General features: G+C 52.8%; 2 protein-coding genes across 2 annotated transcripts in view; one reads left to right on the top strand and one right to left on the bottom strand.

Annotated features, from left to right (window-relative positions):
* The first annotated feature begins 7,387 nt into the window (after nt 1-7,387).
* MBLAC1 (metallo-beta-lactamase domain containing 1) lies at nt 7,388-9,447 on the top strand. The gene is made up of 2 exons (XM_038768251.1): nt 7,388-8,285; nt 9,321-9,447. Exons 1-2 carry the CDS (start codon nt 7,390-7,392, stop codon nt 9,445-9,447), a joined length of 1,023 nt encoding a protein of 340 aa, XP_038624179.1. The 5' UTR covers nt 7,388-7,389.
* A 1,150-nt stretch (nt 9,448-10,597) lies between these two features.
* The window catches only part of LOC119946799 (NXPE family member 3-like), a 45,335-nt gene continuing 34,286 nt past the window's right edge, over nt 10,598-21,646 (bottom strand). The window contains exons 11-13 of the mRNA XM_038768250.1: nt 15,935-16,002; nt 15,614-15,826; nt 10,598-11,810 (exon numbers count right to left, since the gene is read on the bottom strand). Coding sequence (XP_038624178.1) covers nt 11,278-11,810; nt 15,614-15,826; nt 15,935-16,002 — 814 coding nt within the window. The 3' untranslated portion in view covers nt 10,598-11,277. The remainder of the gene's footprint in view (nt 11,811-15,613; nt 15,827-15,934; nt 16,003-21,646) is intronic.

Raw genomic sequence — 21,646 nt, 5'->3', positions numbered from 1 at the left:
AGCAGACAAAATGGCAGCAAACCTTGTGACTCCCAGGCCTGTGCCCTGTCCCCATGCAGCAGACAAATAATAATAATAATAATAATAAATAATTATTTATTTATTATAATTTAAGAATAATTATTAAATAATAATAATGATAGCATTTATTAAGCGCTTACTATGTGCAAAGCACTGTTCTGAGCACTGGGGAGGTTATATGGTGATCAGGGTGTCCCATGGGGGGCTCACACTCTTAATCCCCATTTTCCAGATGAGGTAACTGAGGCCCAGAGAAGTGAAGTGACTTGCCCAAAGTCACACAGCTGGCAATTGGCAGAGGGGGGATTTGGAACCCATGACCTCTGACTCCAAAGCCCAGGCTCTTTCCACTGAGCCACGCAGCTTCTCAAATGGTAAATGGCAGCAAACCTTGTGATTCTCAGGCCCGTGCCCTAACCCCATGCAGCAGGCAAATGGCAGCAAACCTTGTGACTCCCAGGCCCGTGCCCTGTCCCTATGCAGCAGACAAATAATAATAATAATAATAATAATAATAAATTATTAATTAATTAAATATAATTTAAAATAATTATTAAATAATAAGGATGATGGCATTTATTAAGCGCTTATTATGTGCAAAGCACTGTTCTAAGCACTGGGGAGGTTACATTGTGATCAGGGTGTCCCACGGGGGGCTCACAGTCTTAATCCCCATTTTCCAGATGAGGTAACTGAGGCCCAGAGAAGTTAAGTGCCTTGCCCAAAGTCACCCAGCTGGCAATTGGCAGAGGGGGGATTTGAACCCATGACCTCTGACTCCAAAGCCCGGGCTCTTTCCACTGAGCCACGCGGCTTCTCAAATGGCAAATGGCAGCAAACCTTGTGACTCCCAGGCCCGTGCCCTAACCCCATGCAGCAGACAAATACTGATGGCATTTGTTAAGCGCTTACTATGTGCAAAGCACTGTTCTAAGCACTGGGGAAGTTACAAGGTGATCAGCTTGTCCCATGGGGGGCTCACACTTTCAATCCCCATTTTACAGATGAGGTCACTGAGGCATAGAGAAATTAAGTGACTTGCCCAGAGTCACACAGCTGACAGTTGGTGGAGCAGGACTTGAACCCATGACCTCAGACTCCAAAGCCTGTGCTCTTTCCACTGAGCCACGCTGCTTGAGACAAATGGCAGCAAACCTTGTGACTCCCAGGCCCGTGCCCTATCCCCATGCCATACTGCTTATCTATCGATGGTTATCGATTGATCTCTGCTATGTACTGAGCGCTCGCTCGCTTTGTGAGAGCCCCGTACAAAACGCTGGGGAGGGTCCACTCCAACAGAGTTGGTAATAATAATAATAATGTTGGTATTTGTTAAGCGCTTACTATGTGCAAAGCACTGTTCTAAGCGCTGGGGGGAACACAAGGAGATGAGGTTGTCACGTGTGGGGCTCACAGTCAATCTCCATTTTACAGATGAGGGAACTGAGGCACAGAGAAGTGAAGTGACTTACCCAAGGTCACACAGCAGACATGTGGGGGAGGTGGGATTCGAACCCATGGCCTCTGCCTCCCAAGCCCGCGCTCTTTCCACTGAGCCATGCTGACCCCTGCCCACAAGGAGTTTAGAGGAGGAGTTGGGCGTTCAAAACAGATTATTGGATTGGTTTCCTCACACCCCAGACAAACGTTTTCAGTCGATGCCTGCCCATGACAAAGGAAGAAATCATCTTTAGGAGGCGTGAAGATGGAGCCATCCCGGCTCCGCCAATTGTCAGCTGTGTGACTTTGGGCAAGTCACTTCACTTCTCTGGGCCTCAGTGACCTCATCTGGAAAATGGGGATTAAGACTGTGAGCCCCAGGTGGGACAACCTGATCACCTTGTAACCTCCCCAGCGCTTAGAACAGTGCTTTGCACATAGTAAGTGCTTAATAAATGCCAAGAAATAAATAAATAAATAAATAAATAAATAAATAAATAAATGTAGTCTCGGCTTGCTATCGCTTCAGCAGAACCCTTTCATTTTGGCCTAATGATGGCTTCTGCTTCATGAAGCAGGTTCTCCCCCTCATCTTACCTCCTTCCCTTCCCCACGGCACCTGTATATATGTATATACGTTTGTACAGATTTATTACTCTCCCTCTTTTAGACTGTGAGCCCACTGTTGGGTAGGGACCGTCTCTAGATGTTGCCAGCTTGTACTTCCCAAGCGTTTAGTACAGTGCTCTGCACACAGTAAGCGCTCAATAAATACAATTGATTGATTGATTACTCTATTTATTTTACTTGTACATATCTATCCTAGTTCTTTTATTTTGTAAGTATGTTTGGTTTTGTTCTCTGTCTCCCCCTTTTAGACTGTGAGCCCACTGTTGGGTAGGGACCGTCTCTAGATGTTGCCAACTTGGACTTCCCAAGCGCTTAGTACAGTGCTCTGCACACAGTAAGCGCTCAATAAATACGATTGATTGATTGATGTGGCGGAGTAGGGATTCGAACCCATGACCTCTGACTCCAAAGCCCGTGCTCCTTCCACTGAGCCACGCTGCTTCTCAATCCCAGCTCCGACCCTTGTCAGCTGTGTGACTTTGGGCAAGTCACTTCACTAGGCCTCAGTTCCCTTATCTGGAAAATGGGGCTTAAGACGGTGAGCCCCACGTGGGACAAACTGATCACCGTGTATCCCCCCCAGCGCTTAGAACGGTGCTTTGCAGATAGTAAGCGCTTAACAAATACCATCATTATTATTATTTGGGTAAGTCACTTCACTTCTCTAGGCCTCAGTTCCCTCATCTGGAAAATGGGGGTTAAGACTGTGAGCCCCTTGTAACTTCCCCAACGCTTAGAACAGTGCTTTGCACATAGGAAGTGAAATGACTTGCCTGCCCAAAGTCACCCAGCTGGCAATTGGCGGAGTCGGGATTTGAACCCATGACCACTGACTCCAAAGCCCGGGCTCTTTCCATTGAGCCACGCCATCCCTCAGTAGAGGTGAGACCATACCATTACCCAAGATGGGGGGGACGCTACCATTAGGAGTCGGAGGGGGGGAAGAGGGCCCCCCGATCCCTCAGTGGCAGTGTCGGGAAGGGAGGGGGAGGAGGTGAGACCATACCATTACCCAAGTCGGGGGGCCGCTACCATTCGAGCGTTGGAGGGGGTGACAGGGGCTCCATCCCCTAGTAGAGGTGAGACCATACCATTACTCAAGTAGGCAGGGGCCCCATCCCTCAGTAGAGGTGAGACCCAAGATGGGGGGGCGCTACCATTCGGGGGCGGAGGGGGGAGGACGGGGCCCCCCATCCCTCAGTGGCAGCGTCGGGAAGGGAGCAGGACGAGGTGAGACCATACCATTACCCAAGAGGGGGGACGGGGACCCCATCCCTCAGTAGAAGTGAGACTGTACCATTACCCAAGGGGGGGCACTACCATTCGGGTACAGAGGGGGGACGGGGGCCCCATCTCTCAGTAGAGGTGAGACCATACCATTACCCAAGTAGGGGGGACGCTACCATTCGGGGTCGGAGGGGGGCGACGGGGGCCCCCCATCTCTCAATGGCAACTTAGGGAAGGGAGGGGGGACGAGGTCAGACCATACCATTACCCAAGGGGGGGATGGGGACCCCATCCCTCAGTAGAGGTGAGACTGTACCATTACCCAAGTAGGGGGGCACTACCATTCGGGGACAGAGTGGGGACGGGGGCCACCGTACCTCAGTGGTAGCGTCGGGAAGGGAGCAGGACGAAGTGAGACCATACCATTACCCAAGTGGGGGGGCCGCTACCATTCGAGCGTTGGAGGGGGTGACAGGGGCTCCATCCCTTAGTAGAGGTGAGACCATACCATTACCCAAGAGGGGGGACGGGGGCCCCATCCCTCAGTAGAGGTGAGACCATACCATTACCCAAGTAGGGGAGCACTACCATTCAGGGACAGAGTGGGGACGGGGGCCACGGTACCTCAGTGGTAGCGTCGGGAAGGGAGCAGAACGAGGTGAGACCATACCATTACCCAAGTGGGGGGGCCGCTACCATTCGAGCGTTGGAGGGGGTGACAGGGGCTCCATCCCCTAGTAGAGGTGAGACCATACCATTACCCAAGTAGGGGGGACACTACCATTCGGGTACAGAGGGGGGACGGGGGCCCCATCCCTCAGCAGAGGTGAGACCATACCATTACCCAAGTAGGGGGGACGCTACCATTCGGGGCCGGAGGGGGGACGGGGCCCCATCCCTCAGTAGAGGTGAGACCATACCATTACCCAAGTAGGGGGGACGCTACCATTCGGGGTCGGAGGGGGGCGACGGGGGCCCCCATCCCTCAGTGGTAGCGTCGGGAGGGGAGGGGGACAAGGTGAGACCATACCATTACCCAAATAAGGGGACGGGGACCCCATCCCTCAGTAGAGGTGAAACCGTACCATTACCCAAGTAGGGGGGCGCTACCAATTGGGGGGGCGGGCCCCCCCATCCCTCAGTGGTAGCGTCGGGAGGGGAGGGGGATGAGGTGAGACCATACCATTATCCAAGTAGGGGGGGCGCTACCATTCGCGGGCAGAGGGGGGGATGGGAGCCCCATCCTTCGGTAGAGGTGAGACCATATTCATTCATTCATTCCATCGTATTTGATGATGATGGTGATGATGGTATTTGTAAAGCACTATGTGCAAACCACTGTTCTAAGTGCTGGGGGGATAACAAGGTGACTAGCTTGTCCCATGTGAGGCTCACAGTCTTCATCCCCATTTTACAGATGAGGGAACCGAGGCCCAGAGAAGTTAAGTGACTTGCCCAGAGTCACACAGCTGACAATTGGCGGAGTCGGGATTTGAACCTGTGACCTCTGACTCCAAAGCCCGGGCTCTTTCCACTGAGCCAGCGCTTCCTGCGTGCAGAGCACTGGACTAAGCGCTTGGGAAGTCCAAGTCGGCAACATCTAGAGACAGTCCCCACCCAACAGCGGGCTCACAGGCTAGAAGCAGCGTGCCTCAGCGGAAAGAGCCCGGGCTTGGGAGTCCGAGGTCATGGGTTCAAATCCAGGCTCCGCCATTTGTCCGCCGTGTGACTTTGGGCGAGTCACTTCACTTCTCTGGGCCTCTGTGACCTCATCTGGAAAATGGGGATGAAGACTGGGAGCCCCCCGTGGGACAATCTCATCACCTCGTAACTTCCCCAGTGCTTAGAACAGTGCTTTGTACATAGTAAGCGCTTAACAAATACCAAATTATTATTATTATTATTAGAAGGCCCTTCAAGGCCCTACTGAGAGCTCACCTCCTCCAGGAGGCCTTCCCAGACTGAGCCCCCTCCTTCCTCTCCCCCTCATCCCCCCCGCCTTACCTCCTTCCCTTCCCCACGGCGCCTGTATATATGTATATATGTTTGTACGGATTTATTACTCTATTTATTTATATATTTTACTTGTACATATTCTATTTATTTTATTTTGTTAATATGTTTTGTTTTGTTCCCTGTCTCCCCCTTCTAGACTGTGAGCTGTTGGGTAGGGACCATCTCTATATGTTGCCAATTTGGACTTCCCAAGCGCTTAGTACAGTGCTCTGCACACAGTAAGCGCTCAATAAATACGATTGAATGAATGAATGAAAGGGGGAGACAGACCATACCATTACCCAAGGGGCGCTACCATTCGGGGGCAGAGGGGGGCACCGGGGCCCCCATCATAATAGTGATGGCATTTGTTAAGCACTTACTATGTGCAAAGCACTGTTCTAAGCGCTGGGGGGGGGATACAGGGTGATCAGGTTGTCCCACGAGGGGCTCCCAGTCTCCATCCCCATTTAACGGATGAGGGAACTGAGGCCCAGAGAAGTGAAGTGGCTTGCCCAAAGTCACACAGCTGAGAAGAGAAGCAGGGTGGCTCAGTGGAGGTCATGGTTTCTAATCCCAGCTCTGCCACCTGTCAGCTGTGTGACCTTGGGCAAGTCACTTGACTTCTCTGGGCCTCAGTTCCCTCATCTGGAAAATGGGGGTGAAGACTGTGAGCCCCCCGTGGGACAACCTGATCACCTTGTAACCTCCCCAGCGCTTAGAACAGTACTTTGCTCATAGTAAGTGCTTAATAAATGCCACCATCGTTATTATTACCCCAGCACTTAGAACATAGTAAGAGCTTAACAAATGCCATCATTAATTACTGTAATTGTACTTTCCAAGTGCTTACAACAGTGCTTTGCACATAGTAAGTGCTTAATAAATGCCACTATTACTGTTATTATTATAGTGGTTTGCACATAGTAAGAGCTTAATAAATACCATCATTAATTACTGTAATTGTACTTTCCAAGTGCTTACAACAGTGCTTTGCACATAGTAAGTGCTTAATAAATGCCACTATTACTGTTATTATTATAGTGGTTTGCACATAGTAAGAGCTTAATAAATACCATCATTAATTACTGTAATTGTACTTTCCAAGTGCTTACAACAGTGCTTTGCACATAGTAAGTGCTTAATAAATGCCATTATTACTATTATTATTATAGTGGTTTGCACATAGTAAGAGCTTAACAAATGCCATCATTCATTACTGTAATTGTACTTTCCAAGTGCTTACAACAGTGCTTTGCACATAGTAAGTGCTTAATAAATGCCATTATTACTGTTATTATTATAGTGGTTTGCACATAGTAAGAGCTTAACAAATGCCGTCATTATTTACTGTAATTGTACTTTCCACGTGCTTACATCAGTGCTTTGCACATAGTAAGTGCTTAATAAGAATTCCCCCTCCCCCTCGTCCCCCTCTCCATCCCCCCATCTTACCTCCTTCCCTTCCCCACAGCACCTGTATATATGTATATATGTTTGTACATATTTATTACTCTTTATTTATTTATTTATTTTACTTGTACATATCTATTCTATTTATTTTATTTTGTTAGTATGTTTGGTTTTTTTTTTTTTTTCCTCTGTCACCCCCTTTTAGACTGTGAGCCCAATGTTGGGTAGGGACTATCTCTGTATGTTGCCAACTTGTACTTCCCAAGCGCTTAGTACAGTGCTCTGCACATAGTAAGCGCTCAATAAATATGATTGATTGATTGATTAATAAGTGCCATTATTACTATTATTCTAGTGGTTTGCACATAGTAAGTGCTTAACAAATGCCCCCCTTTTAGACTGTGAGCCCACTGTTGGGTAGGGACTGTCTCTAGATGTTGCCAACTTGTACTTCCCAAGTGCTTAGTATAGTGCTCTGCATGCAGTAAGTGCTCAATAAGTACGATTGATTGATTGATTGATTATAGTGGTCTGCACACAGTAAGCGGTCAATAAATGTGATTGAATTTGGGGGTTGAGGGGGAACGGGGGCGTTTGGAGGCAGCGCGATAACCCCTTCTGTCTCTCTCTCTGTCTTTCTCCCCCAGCCCACCCCCGCCAGCCATGACCTGCCCCGTGCGGATGGAGCCGCTGCCGGGGACCCCCCCGCTGCTGATCCCCGGGGACCCCTACTCCGTCTGCGTCCTGCTGCGGGGCTACGCCGAGCCCGTGGGGGACCGGGGGGCCGTGAGGGCGGACGGCTCCGTCACCCTGATCGTGCCCACGCCGGGCCCGGGGCCCCGGAAGCCCGCCGCCCCCGTCCCCGGGTCCCCCCGGGGCGCGGAGGCCCAGGCGGCCCTGGAGCGGGCGGCGGCGGGCCCCATCCTGGTGGACACGGCGGGGCCCTGGGCCCGCGGGGCGCTGCTGGAGGCCCTGGCCGGCCAGGGCCTGGCCCCGGGGGACGTGGGGCTGGTGGTGGCCACGCACGGCCACTCGGACCACGTGGGCAACCTGGGCCTGTTCCCCGCCGCCTGCCTCCTGGTCTCCCGCGACCTGTGCCTGCCGGGCGGCACCTACCTGCCCCACGGGCTGGCCGAAGGCCGGCCTCTGCGGCTGGGCCCGGGGCTGGAGGTGTGGGCCACGCCCGGGCACGGGGGCGCGGGGGACGTCAGCGTGGCGGTGGCCGGCACGGCCCGGGGCACGGTGCTGGTGGCCGGCGACGTCTTCGAGCGCGAGGGCGACGGCGACGGCTGGCGGGAGCTGAGCGAGGACCCCGCCGCGCAGGAGCGCAGCCGGCGCCGGGTGCTGGCCGCGGCCGACGTCGTGGTGCCCGGGCATGGCGGGCCCTTCCGGGTGGTCCGGGGGGCCCCCGGGCCGCAGGAGACCCACCCCCTCGTCGGCTCCGGACAGGAGCTGGACGGCGACCGCCTGCCCGACGTGGGCCGGGGGGGGCGTCCAGGAGACGGCCGGGGGGCGGGATGGGCACGGGGAGGGCCAGGGGGATGCCACCAGCCCGTGCGGTACCTGAAAGGACCATATAATAATAATAATGATGGTATTTGTGAAGCGCTTACTATGTGCCAAGCACCGTTCTAAGTGCAGGGGAGATACAAGGTGATCAGGTTGTCCCACAGTCTTCATCCCCATTTTCCAGATGAGGCCACTGAGACCCAGTGAAGTGACTCGCCCAAAGTCACCCAGCTGCCAATTGGCGGAGCTGGGATTTGAACCCATGACCTCTGACTCCAAAGCCCGGGCTCTTTTCCACTGAGCCACGCGGCGTATGCCAACCTTCCGGTCCGGCTCTTCCGGGAAGGGAAGCTGGGGCCGGGGGGCAGAGCGCCATCCACTCTTCTAATAATAATAATTACGGTATTAGAGAAGCAGCGTGGCTCAGTGGAAAGAGCCCGGGCTTGGGAGTCGGAGGTCATTCATTGATTCATTCAATCGTATTTATTGAGCGCTTACTGTGTGCAGAGCACTGGACTAAGCGCTCGGGAAGTCCAAGTTGGCAACGTCTAGAGACGGTCCCTACCCAACAGCGGGCTCACAGTCTAGAAGGGGGAGACGGACAACAAAACAAAACATATTAACAAAGTGAAATAAATAGAAAGCTGGGTGACTTTGGGCATATATATATATATATATATATATATATATATATATATATATATATAAATCACATACCACTGATGGCCTTTAAATAAACAAATGGTAGGGGTGGCTTGATTTGAATTGTCTTTGGGTGTTGGGGATGAAGAAGGGAAGGCTTCCAGGAGGAGAGGGGATTTGGGGGAGGCTTTGGGGAAAATGGGAAGAGCTGTGGTCTGCTGGGTTTGAAGGTGGGGGGAATTCCAGGGTGGACAAAAAGAGTGAGAGCAGGAGGAAGAGGCGAGGCAGTTGGGAAGCCCTATCACAAGTCACTTCGCTTCTCTGTTCCCTCATCTGTAAAATGGGGGTGTGCTCCAGCGCTTAGTACAGTCCCTGGCACAGAGTAAGCGCTTATCAAGTGCCACACTTAAATTATCATGATTTGAGTGTTCCGAGAACTAAAGGGACGGGAGCACCTGCAAAGACGTTGAGATTATTATCGTCTTTGTCACCGGACTGGGTTTATTCGCCACCCCCGCCTCCAGCTGGCACCTGCGGTCCCTCTCCGCCCCGAGAACCCCCCACCCCTGAGACCCAGTGTCCGCCCAAGCCCCGTCCTCCCCCTCCTCTACCGCTGGGATTTACTGAGCACCGTACTAAATTCTCGGGAGGGTACAACAGAGCGGGCAGACACATCTCCTGCCCTCAAGGAGCAAGAATCTAGCACGGGAGACAGATGTTTAAATAAATTACCGGTAGTGGAAGTAACTGTGTGAGAGTGAGTATATAATGGCTTGTTGTGGCGAAGGGGGGAATGGGTATTAAAGTGCATAGAACAGTGTTTGGCACATAGTAAGCGCTTCACAAGTGCCATCATCATGATTATTATTATTATTATAGACGAGGGAGAATAGGATGGGGAGAGATTCGTCAGAGAAAGCTTCCCGGAGGCGATGGGATTTTAGTAGGGTTTCGAAGAGGGAGACGAGGGGGGTCTGTCAGTTGTCGAAGGGGAAGGAGCCAAAAATAAAAGTTGGGGGTTACAGAGGCCGCAGATCCAACGGTGAGGAATTTCTGCTCGATGTGGGGATGGGTTCGGAGGCGTGGGAGGAGATGGGTACGCAGAATGATGTCGCGGGAAAGTGATCTGGGCAGCAAAGTGAACTATGGATTGGAGAGGGGAGAGGCTGACCGGACTAAGAGTTTGGAGGGAGAAGGGACAGATTCTAGAGACGTGAAGGCAGAAGTGACGACTGCCCGAGTGGGAGAGTGGAAGGGAGAGAATGAGAGTTGCGGGCTTGCGGGGCTGGAAGAACGGCGGTAGCTTTCACAGCGATGGGAGAGCCCCAGGGAGGACGGGGTTTGGGCGGGAAGATGAGGAGCTCCGTTTCGGACGCGTTAAATTCGAGGCGTCGGGCCGGGCATCCAAGCAGAGAGGGCCTGAAGGCGGGAGGAAACGCGAGGCCGCAGCGGGGGGGAATGGAGAGGTAGATTTGGGAGTCGTCCGAGTGGAGACCCAAGCGCTTAGTCCAGTGCTGTGCACACAGTGAGCGCTCAGTAAATACGATGGATTGATTGATGGGTAGAGACGGTAGTTGGAGGGGAAGAGTTCTCCGAAAAGAGTGGGTGTAGATGGAGGGGACCCAGAAGTGAGCTTTGAGGGACCTCTCAAGGGGAAGGAGGCAGAGGAGGAACTAAGGAGGGGGCAGTGAGAGGTCCAGGAGGACCCAGCGCGTAGAACAGTGCTTTGCACATAGTAAGCGCTGAACAAATGCCATCATCATCATTAGGATGGAGTACGGTCAGTCCGATTTGGCCAAGAGTTGGTCCGTGACGACCTCGGATGGGGCGGGTTCAGTGGAGCCCTCTTCTAGACTGTGAGCCCACTGTTGGGTAGGGACCGTCTCTATATGTGGCCAACTTGGACTTCCCAAGCGCTTAGTCCAGTGCTCTGCACACAGTAAGCGCTCAGTAAATCGATTGATTGGAGCGGAAGGGGACAGACGCCAGATTGGAAGGGAGTTAGAGGAGAAACAGAGGCAGGAGGTGGAAACGACTCTCTCTCCCTCTCGGGGTTTGGAGGAGAACGGTGGGAGAGGGGTGGGCACTGACCACAGAAGTCCGTGAGGTCAAGGGAGCGTTTGTTTTTTTTAAGAGCCGGGGATGTGAAAGCGGTGAGGGAGAGTGAGCGGTTGAGGATGGCATTCGGGGAGGGAATTGGAGGGGGGAGGTTTGGATAAAGGGGTTGGGCGACCCCCTCCTGAGGGCAGCTCGGGGGCGAGGGGAGAGTCGTCGGGCCCCCCGCCGTCGCCCCGGAATCCGGACCCTCTTCCGGCCGCCCCCCTTTCCAACCTTCTCCCCGCTTCTTGGGGGATCTGGGTGGGCGAGCCGCCCCCCTCGGCGGTCCCCCCGGCCCCGGGTTCAGCCGGGGCAGACGTGGGAGAGGAAGAGGGCCACCTCGTTGCGGACGACGGTCCTGACGGGATGGATGTTGTCGGGCGAGTCGTGGCAGGAAGTCATGTCCCAGGTGTCCAGCAGGGCCACGCGGAGGCCGGAGAAGACGGCCCGGACCAGCCGGTTGAGCTGCAGGGTCAGCCAGTCGCTGCCGTACACCGACTTGTAGCCCGTGTTGGCCGTCTTGACCACCACCAGGGTGGCCGGGGCCCGGTCCAGCAGGGCCGTGACGGCGGCCCGCACCCCGGCCAGGCGGCGGGCGAACACGGCCGGGGGGAAGGTGGTGAAGTGGGCGCCCAGGCCCAGGACGACCACGGTGTCCGCCCCGCCGGCCAGGCCGCCCAGCTCCCGCGCGGCCGAGTGCAGGGAGGCCACGGGGGTCTGGGTGGAGCGCAGGGGCCAGCCGTGGGCGCGCCACTGCAGAACCAGCCCCCGGCCCGTGTCCACCGCCAGCAGCGGGCCCGTCTGATAGGGGACGTGCAGATCCAGGGCCTTCAGGGCTGCCGGGGGACAGGCACCGCTCAGGGTTGGGCTCCTCCGACCCGCCGCCGTCCCAGCACCTCGGGTCCCCGGGCCCGCCTCCCCCCCCCCCGACTCCAGATTATAAGCCCTTTGTGGGCAGGGACTGTGTCTGTTTTACCGCGGCACTGTCCTCTCCCAACGCTTAGTCCAGTGCTCTGCACACGGTAAGCGCTCGACAATAATAATGTGGGCATTTGTTAAGCGTTTACTGTAATCATAATAATGATGGCAGTCATTAGTCACACTTTTAGACTGTGAGCCCACTGTTGGGTAGGGACTGTCTCTATGTATTGCCAATTTGTACTTCCCAAGTGCTTAGTACAGTGCTGTGCACATAGTAAGCGCTCAATAAATACGATTGATTGATTGATTGATTGATGGCATTTATTGAGCGCTTACTACGTGCGAGGCACCATTCTAAGCACCGGGGAGCTTACAAGGTGATCGGGTTGTCCCACGGGGGGCTCACAGTCTTAACTGCGGGGAGCAGCGTGGCTCCGTGGAAAGAGCCCGGGCTTTGGAGTCAGAGGTCATCGGATCAAATCCCGGCTCCGCCACTCGGCTGTGTGACTTTGGGCAAGTCACTTGCCTTCTCTGGGCCTCAGTTCCCTCATCTGTAAAATGGGGATGAAGACTGGGAGCCCCCCGTGAGATGATCTGATCACCTGGTAACCTCCCAAGTGCTTTGCACATAGTAAGCGCTTAATAAATGCCATTTAAAAAAAAAAACATTTTCCAGATGAGGTAACTGAGGCCCAGAGAAGTGAAGTGAGTTGCCCAAAGTCACACAGCTGACAATCGGCGGAGCCGGGATTTGAACCCATGAACTCTTACTCCAAAGCCCGGGCTCTTTCCAGTGAGCCACGCTGCTTCTCCACCGTTCTAAACGCTGGGGTAGATACAAGGTGATCAGGTTGTCCCACGGGGGGCTCCCAGTCTTCATCCCCATTTTCCAGATGAGGGAACTGAGGCGCAGAGAAGTGAAGTGACTTGCCCTAAGTCACCCAGCTGACAAGTGGCGGAGCTGGGATTAGAACCCATGACCTCTGACTCCGAAGCCCGGGCTCTCGCCACTAAGCCACGCCGCTTCTTCTTGTAAAGTCGCTGCTCAGTACAGGTGACTGAATGAATGAGTGCCTCCCCTGGGGATCCCTTCCCAGTCTCTATACCCCAGCGCTTAGTACAGTGCTTGGCACATAGTAAGCGCTTAACAAATACCATCATTAATATGTTTTGTTTAGTTCTCTGTCTCCCCCTTCTAGACTGTGAGCCCGCTGTTGGGTAGGGACCGTCCCTATATGTTGCCAACTTGTACTTCCCAAGCGCCTAGTACAGTGCTCTGCACATAGTAAGCACTCAATTGATACGATTGAATGAATCATTATGAGAAGCAGCTTCGCTCAGCGGAAAGAGCCCGCACTTTGGAGTCAGAGGTCATGGGTTCAAATCTCAGCTCTGCCAATTGTCAGCCGTGTGACTTTGGGCAAGTCACTTCACTTCTCTGGGCCTCAGTTACCTCATCTGGAAAATGGGGGACTAAGACTGTGAGCCTCCCGTGGGACAACTTGATCACGTTGTAACCTCCCCAGCGCTTAGAACGGTGCTTTGCACATAGTAAGCGCTTAACAAATGCCATTATTATTATTAGGCTGTAAGCTCATTGTGGGCAGGGAATGGGACTGTTTATGGCTGTACTGTCCACTCCCAAGTGCTTAGTCCAGTGCTCTGCACGCAGTAAGTGCTCAATAAAAGCAGCATGGCTCAGTGGAAAGAGCCCGGGCTTCGGAGTCCTAGGTCATGGGTTCAAATCCCGGCTCCGCCACTTGTCAGCTGGGTGACTTCGGGCAAGTCACTTCACTTCTCTGGGCCTCCGTTCCCTCATCTGGAAAACGTGCTTTGCACATAGTAAGCGCTTAATCAATCAATCAATCATATTTATTGAGCGCTTACTGTGTGCAGAGCACTGTACTAGGCGCTTGGGAAGTACAAGTTGGCAACATATAGCGACGGTCCCTACCCGACAGTGGGCTCACAGTCTAGAAGGGAGAAATGCCATCGTTATTAAATACGACTGACTGAATGAATGACTGCGTTGTTGGGTAGGGACCGTCTCCATTCCTTCAGTCAATCGTATTTATTGAGCGCTTCCTGGGTATCTGTTGCCGGACTGTACTTTCCAAGCGCTGAGTCCAGTGCTCCGCATGCACTAAGCGCTCACTAAATGACGGAATGACTGTGTCCCCCGGGGAATCCCCTCCCGACTGCGGCTCAGTGGAAAGAGCCCGGGCTTTGGAGTCAGAGGTCGTGGGTTCAAATCCCAGCTCCGCCACATGTCTGCTGTGTGACACGGGGCAAGTCACTTCAGTTCCCTCATCTGTCAAATGGGGATGAAGACTGTCAGCCCCAGGTGGGACCTTGTATCCCTCCCAGCGCTTAGATCACTACCTGTATATAATAATGGCATTTGTTAAGCGCTTACTATGTACAAAGCACTGTTCTAAGCGCTGGGAGGGGGGATACAAGGTGCTCAGGTTGTCCCACGTGGGGCTCAAAGTCAATCCCCATTTTACAGATGAGGTAACTGAGGCTCAGAGAATAATAATAATAATAATGATGGCATTTGTTAAGCGCTTACTATGTGCAAAGCACAGTTCTAAGCGCTGGGGGGGATACAAGGTGATCGTCCCACGTGGGGCTCATAGTCAATCCCCATTTTACAGATGAGGTAACTGAGGCCCAGAGAAGTGAAGTGACTTGCCCAAGGTCACACAGCAGACATGTGGCGGAGCCGGGATTCGAACCCATGACCTCTGACTCCAAAGCCCAGGCTCTTTCCACTGAGCCACGCTGCTTCTCTGTATATATGTTTGTACATATTTATTACTCATTTATTTTACTGGTAGGGACTGTCTCTGTATGTTGCCAACTTGTACTTCCCAAGCGCTCAGTTCAGTGCTCTGCACACAGTAAGCGCTCAATAAATATGATTGATTGATTGATTGTACCTATCTATTCTATTTATTTTATTTTGTTAATGTGTTCGGTTTTGTTCTCCGTCTCCCCCTTCTAGACTGTGAGCCCGCTGTTGGGTAGGGAGCGTCTCTCTAGGTTGCCAACTTGGACTTCCCAAGCGCTTAGTCCAGTGCCCTGCACACAGTCGGCGCTCAATAAATACGACTGAATGAGTGAATCACCTTGTATCCCTCCCAGCGCTCAGAACAGTGCTTGGCGCAGAGTAAGCGCTTAACCAACGCTATTATTATTATTAATTATTATTGTTATTCCCATACGATTGAATGAATGCTCTGCACACAGAGCAGAACAGTGCTCTGCACACAGTAAGCGCTCAGTAAATACGACTGATTGATTGATTGATTGGGGGTCAGAGGTCATGGGTTCTAATCCCGGCTCCGCCGCTTGTCAGCCGTGTTGACTTGGGGCCAGTCACTTGACTTCTCTGTGCCTCAGTTCCCTCATCTGTCAAATAGGGATTAAGACCGTGAGGACTGTGAGCCCCACGTGGGACAACCTGCTCACCTTGTATCCCCCCAGCGCTTAGAACAGTGCTTGGCACATAGTAAGCGCTTAACAACTACCATCATTATTATTGATTGATTGAATGAATGAATCACCTCGTATCCCTCCCAGCGCTCGGAACAGTGCTTGGCGCAGAGTAAGCGCTTATGCAACGCTATTATTAATTATTAATATTATTGTTGTTATTCCCAGGGTCCCCGGGGTGGGGGGTTCCCCATCGGGTGCGGGCCCGGCCGGCACTCACAGGGCACCGTGTCCAGCAGGAATTCCCACCACTGGCGCAGGGTGGAGTCTCCGATCATGTGGACGAGCTTCCCGGCCAGGCAGTCCAGCACGTGGCCCGGCGTCGGGAAGGCGCGGGACGCGCAGCTCAGCGACGTCCACTGGTTCCGGTGGTAGAAGCCGGAGGGCTCGGCCAGGCCCAGGCCCGGCCCGCACGGGGGCCGCGGGGGCAGCGCTGGGGTCGGGGGGCAGACGGGGGAGAGGGGCGTCTCCTTGGGAGCCACGACCCCCCCCTCCCCACCCTCTCCCTTCTCACCCCCCAGCCCCCTTCGCCCCGGCTTACCCAGACTGCCGTCCCCTACGACCTGGATGGGGGAGATCCCCGCCGGCAGCACTTTGTCTGTTACGTTTCTGGGGAGAATGGGGGATAAGAAGGAGAATCGATCAATCACTCATCATCATCATCATCAATCGTACTTATTGAGCGCTTACTATGTGCAGAGCACTGGACTAAGCGCTTGGGAAGTACAAATTGGCAACGTATAGGGACGGTCCCGAATCAATCGATCGTATTTACTGAGCGCTGACTGTGTGCAGAGCACTGGACTGAGCGCTTGGGAAGGACAAGTTGGCAACATCTAGAGACGGTCCCTGCCCAACAGTGGGCTCACGGTCTAAAAGGGCAGTCTAATCTAATAATAATAATAATAATGGCATTTGTTCATAAGAATAGACTTCTATTGGGTAGGGACCGACTCGATATGTTGCCACCTCATCCCCCTGGCCCGGAATGGCCTCCCTCCGCACATCCGCCAAGCTAGCCCTCTTCCTCCCTTCAAAGCCCTACTGAGAGCTCACCTCCTCCAGGAGGCCTTCCCAACCAATCAATCAATCGTATTTATTGAGCGCTTACTGTGTGCAGAGCACTGGACTGAGCGCTTGGGAAGTACAAGTTGGCAACATAGAGAGAGAGTCCCTACCCAACAGTGGGCTCACAGTCTAAAAGGGGGAGACAGAGAACAAAGCCAAACATACTAACAAAATAAAATAAATAGATTAGATATGTACAAGTAAAATAGGGTAATAAATATGTACAAACATATATACATATCGTCCCCCTCTCCATCCCCCGTCTTACCTCCCTCCTTTCCCCACAGCACCTGTAGATATGTTTGTACAGATTTATTACTCTATTTATTTTACTTGTACATATCTAATCTATTTATTTTCTTTTGTTAATATGTTTGGTTTTGTTCTCTGTCTCCCCCTTCTAGACTGTGAGCCCACTGTTGGGTAGGGACCGTCTCTATATGTTGCCAACTTGGACTTCCCAAGCGCTTAGTACAGTGCTCTGCACACAGCAAGCGCTCAATACATACGATTGATTGATTGATTGATAGAAGGGTCTAGTCTAATAATAATAATAATGATGGCATTTATGAAGCGCTTACTATGTGCAAAGCACTGGGGAGGTTACGAGGTGATCAGGTTGTCCCAAGTGGGGCTCACAGTCTTTTAATCCCCATTTTCCAGATGAGGCCACTGAGGCCCAGAGAAGTGAAGTGACTCGCCCAAAGTCACCCAGCTGGCAATTGGCAGAGCGGGAATTCGAACCGATGATCTCTGACTCCAAAGCCCGGGCTCTTTCCACTGAGCCACGCTGCTTCTCTAGACTAGAACCCATTGTGGGCATGGTTTGTCTCTCTTTGTTGCTGAACTGTACTTTCCAGGCGCTTAGTACAGCGCTCTGCACACAGTAAGCGCTCAGTGAATACGACTGAATTCTCTAGACTGTGTAATTCTCTAGTCTTCTAGCCTGTGAGCCCGCTGTTGGGTAGGGACCGTCTCTATATGTTGCCAACTTGGACTTCCCAAGCGCTTAGTACAGCGCTCTGCACACAGTAAGCGCTCAATGAATACGACTGAATTCTCTAGACTGCGTAATTCTCTAGTCTTCTAGACTGTGAGCCCGCTGTTGGGTAGGGGCCGCCTCTATATGTTGCCAACTTGGACTTCCCAAGCGCTTAGTACAGCGCTCTGCACACAGTAAGCGCTCAATGAATACGATCGAATTCTCTAGACTGTGTAATTCTCCAGTCTTCTAGACTGTGAGCCCGCTGTTGGGTAGGGACCGCCTCTATATGTTGCCAACTTGGACTTCCCAAGCGCTTAGTACAGTGCTCTGCACACAGTAAGCGCTCAGTGAATACGACTGAATTCTCTAGACTGTGTAATTCTCTAGTCTTCTAGACTGTGAGCCCGCTGTTGGGTAGGGACCGTCTCTAAATGTTGCCAACTTGGACTTCCCAAGCGCTTAGCATCATCATCAATCGTATTTATTGAGCGCTTACTGTGTGCAGAGCACTGTACTAAGCGCTTGGGAAGTCCAAGCTGGCAACATCTAGAGACAGTCCCTACCCAACAGTGGGCTCACAGTCTGAAAGGGGGAGACAGAGAACAAAACCAAACATACTAACAAAATAAAATAAATAGAACAGTGCTTAGTACAGTGCTCTGCACACAGTAAGCGCTCAATGAATACGACTGAATTCTCTAGACTGTGTAATTCTCTAGTCTTCTAGACTGTGAGCCCGCTGTTGGGTAGGGACCGCCTCTATATGTTGCCAACTTGGACTTCCCAAGCGCTTAGTACAGTGCTCTGCACACAGTAAGCGCTCAATAAATACGACTGAATGACTAGAGACGGGGAGATATTGAAACAAGTAAACAAGCATCCTGCTTCTTCCCGACCCCTGGAGATGCCCAGCCTAAGCGCCCTCGGCCCCTCCGGTCCCTTCTCCACGCCCCGCTGTCTTGTCCTCGGCGCTCAATAAATACGATTGAAGGAATGACTGATTGAATGAATCGAGCGCTCAGCACAGCGCTTGGCACACAGTAAGCGCTCAATGAATACGACAATGAATGAAGCGGGGTGGGGAGACGCGGCGGAAGAAAAATGGAAGAAGGGATGAAGAGAAGGGGGGGCGGGGAGAAGCGGTTAGTACAGTGTTCGGCACACGGTAAATATTTAAGTAGGAAGGGAGAAGGAGGGATGGGAATGACGAGGCAGGCTGGAAGGGACGGGGAAAAAAAAGAGGCGCAAAGAGGGATGGGGAGAAGGGGAAAAGGCAGCGTGGTGGAATGGCTAGAGCCCGGGAGACAGAAGGTCACGGATTCTAATCCCGCCTCCGCCACTTATCTGCGGTGTGACCTTGGGCCAGTCACTTCACTTCTCTGGGCCTCAGTTCCCTCACCCGTCAAATGGGGATTGAGACTGGGAGCCCCACGTGGGACCCGGACTGTGTCCAGCCCCATTTGCTCGGATCCACCCCAGTGCTTAAGACAGTGCCTGGCACACGGCAAGCGCAGCGCTTAGAACAGTGCTTGGCACATAGTAAGCGCCGAACAGATACCAACGTTATTATTAAATACCGTCGTTAAAAGACCGCAGCCTTGGGAGTCGGAGGAGGTGAGTTCTGATCCCTGCCCCGCCCCTTGTCAGCTGTGTGACTTTGGGCCGGTTGCTTCAATCAATCAATCAATCAATCATATTTATTGAGCGCTTACTATGTGCAGAGCACTGTACTAAGCGCTTGGGAAGTACAAATTGGCAACATCTAGAGACAGTCCCTACCCAACATTGGGCTCACAGTCTAAAAGGGGGAGACAGAGGACAAAGCCAAACATACTAACAAAATAAAATAAATAGAATAGATTCACTTCACTTCTCTGGGCCTCAGTTCCCTCATCTGGAAAATGGGGATTAAAACTGGGAGCCCCCCGTGGGACAGCCCGATGACCTTGTATCTCCCCCAGTGCTTAGAACAGTGCTTGGCATAGAGTAAGCGCTTAACAAATACCATCATTATTATTATTCTCTGGGCCTCAGGTTCCCCATCTGTCAAATGGGGATTGAGACCGTGAGCCCCACGGGGCACAGGGACTGCGTCCAGCCCGATTTCCTTGTCTCCACCCTGGCACTTCATACAGTGCCTGGCACAGAGTAATAATAATGATAATTTTGGTATTTGTTAATCAATCAATCGTATTTATTGAGTGCTTACTGTGTGCAGAGCACTGTACTAAGCACATGGGAAGTGCAAGCTATTTGTTAAGCACTTACTATGTGCAAAGCACTGTTCTAAGCACCGGGGAGGATACATGGTGATCAGGTTGTCCCACGTGGGGCTCAGAGTCTTCATCCCCATTTTCCAGATGAGGTCACCGAGGCCCAGAGAAGTGAAGTGATTTGCCCAAAGTCACCCAGAGGACAATTGGCGGAGTGGGGATTTGAACCCATGACCTCTGACTCCAAAGCCTGTGCTCTTTCCACTGAGCAACGGGTAGATACAAGGTAATGAGGTAGTCCCACATGGGGGTCCCAGTCTTCATCCCCATTTTCCAGATGAGGTCACTGAGGCCCAGAGAAGTGAAGCGACTTGCCCAAGGTCACCCAGCTGACGAGTGGCGGAGCAGGGATTTGAACCCACGACCTCTGACTCCCAAGCCCGGGCTCTTTCCATTGAGCCACGCTGCTTCTCCATTGAGACCGTGAGCCCCACGTGGGACGGGGACTGTGTCCAACCCGATTTACTTGTCTCCGCCCCGGCGCTTTGTACAGTGCCTGGCACAGAGTAAGCGCTTAACAAGTACCCTCAGTATTATTAAGGGGAGGGGCGGAGATAATCATAATAATAATAATGGCATTTATTAAGCGCTTACTATGGGCAAAGCACTGTTCTGAGTGCTGGGGAGGTTACAAGGTGATCAGGTTGTCCCACAGGGGGCTCACGTTAATCCCCATTTTCCAGATGAGGAAACTGAGGCCCAGGGAAGTGAAGCGACTTGCCCAAAGTCACCCAGCTGACGAGTGGCGGAGCAGGGATTCGAACCCACGACCTCTGACTCCCGAGCCCGGGCTCTTTCCATTGAGCCACGCTGCTCCTCCATTGAGACCGTGGGCCCCACGTGGGACAGGGACTGTGTCCAACCCGATTTACTTGTCTCCGCCCCGGCGCTTCGTACAGTGCCTGCCACAGAGTAAGCGCTTAACAAGTACCCTCAGTATTATTAAGGGGAGGGGCGGAGATAATCATAATAATAATAATGGCATTTATTAAGCGCTTACTACGTGCCACGCACTGTTCTGAGCGCTGGGGAGGTTACAAGGAGATCAGGTTGTCCCACAGGGGGCTCACGTTAATCCCCATTTTACAGATGAGGAAACTGAGGCCCAGGGAAGTGAAGCGACTTGCCCAAAGTCACCCAGCTGACGAGTGGCGGAGCTGGGATTCGAACCCCTGACCCCGGACTCCCGAGCCCGGGCTCTTTCCATTGAGCCACGCTGCTCCTCCATTGAGGCCGTGAGCCCCACGTGGGACAGGGACTGTGTCCAACCCGATTTACTTGTCTCCGCCCCGGCACTTCGTAAGCACTTAACAAGTACCCTCAGTATTATTAAGGGGAGGGGTGGAGATACTAATAATAAAAATGGCATTTATTAAGCGCTTACAACGTGCCAAGCACTGTTCTGAGCGCTGGGGAGGTTACAAGGCAATCAGGTTGTCCCACAGGGGGCTCACATTAATCCCCATTTTCCAGATGAGGAAACCGAGGCCCAGAGAAGTGAAGGGTCACCCAGCTGACGAGCGGCGGTGCCGGGATTCGAACCCCTGACCCCGGACTCCCGAGCCCGGGCTCTTTCCACTGAGCCACGCTGCTCCTCCCTTGAGACCGTGGGCCCCACGTGGGACAGTGACTGTGTCCAACCCGATTTACTTGTCTCCGCCCCGGCACTTCATGCAGTGCCTGGCACAGAGTAAGCGCTTAACAAGTACCCTCAGTATTATTAAGGGGAGGGGCGGAGATAATCATAATAATAATAATGGCATTTATTAAGCGCTTACTAGGTGCAAAGCACTGTTCTGAGCGCTGGGGAGGTTACAAGGCGATCAGGTTGTCCCACGGGGGGCTCACATTAATCCCCATTTTCCAGATGAGGAAACTGAGGCCCAGGGAAGTGAAGCGACTTGCCCAAAGTCACCCAGCTGACGAG

The sequence above is a fragment of the Tachyglossus aculeatus genome, chromosome Y4, assembly GCF_015852505.1.
Source record: "Tachyglossus aculeatus isolate mTacAcu1 chromosome Y4, mTacAcu1.pri, whole genome shotgun sequence".
In the NCBI taxonomy this organism is placed as follows: domain Eukaryota; kingdom Metazoa; phylum Chordata; class Mammalia; order Monotremata; family Tachyglossidae; genus Tachyglossus; species Tachyglossus aculeatus.
This window is presented reverse-complemented; position numbering and strand designations above follow the sequence as displayed.

Excerpts from the sequence above, each read along its gene's own strand:
- MBLAC1 (XM_038768251.1), top strand. The coding sequence starts at position 7,390 with ATGACCTGCCCCGTGCGGATGGAGCCGCTGCCGGGGACCCCCCCGCTG. Across the intron at positions 8,286-9,320 it reads GGATGCCACCAGCCCGTGCG|GGACGGGAGCACCTGCAAAG; the intron begins GTACCTGAAAGG and ends CGAGAACTAAAG.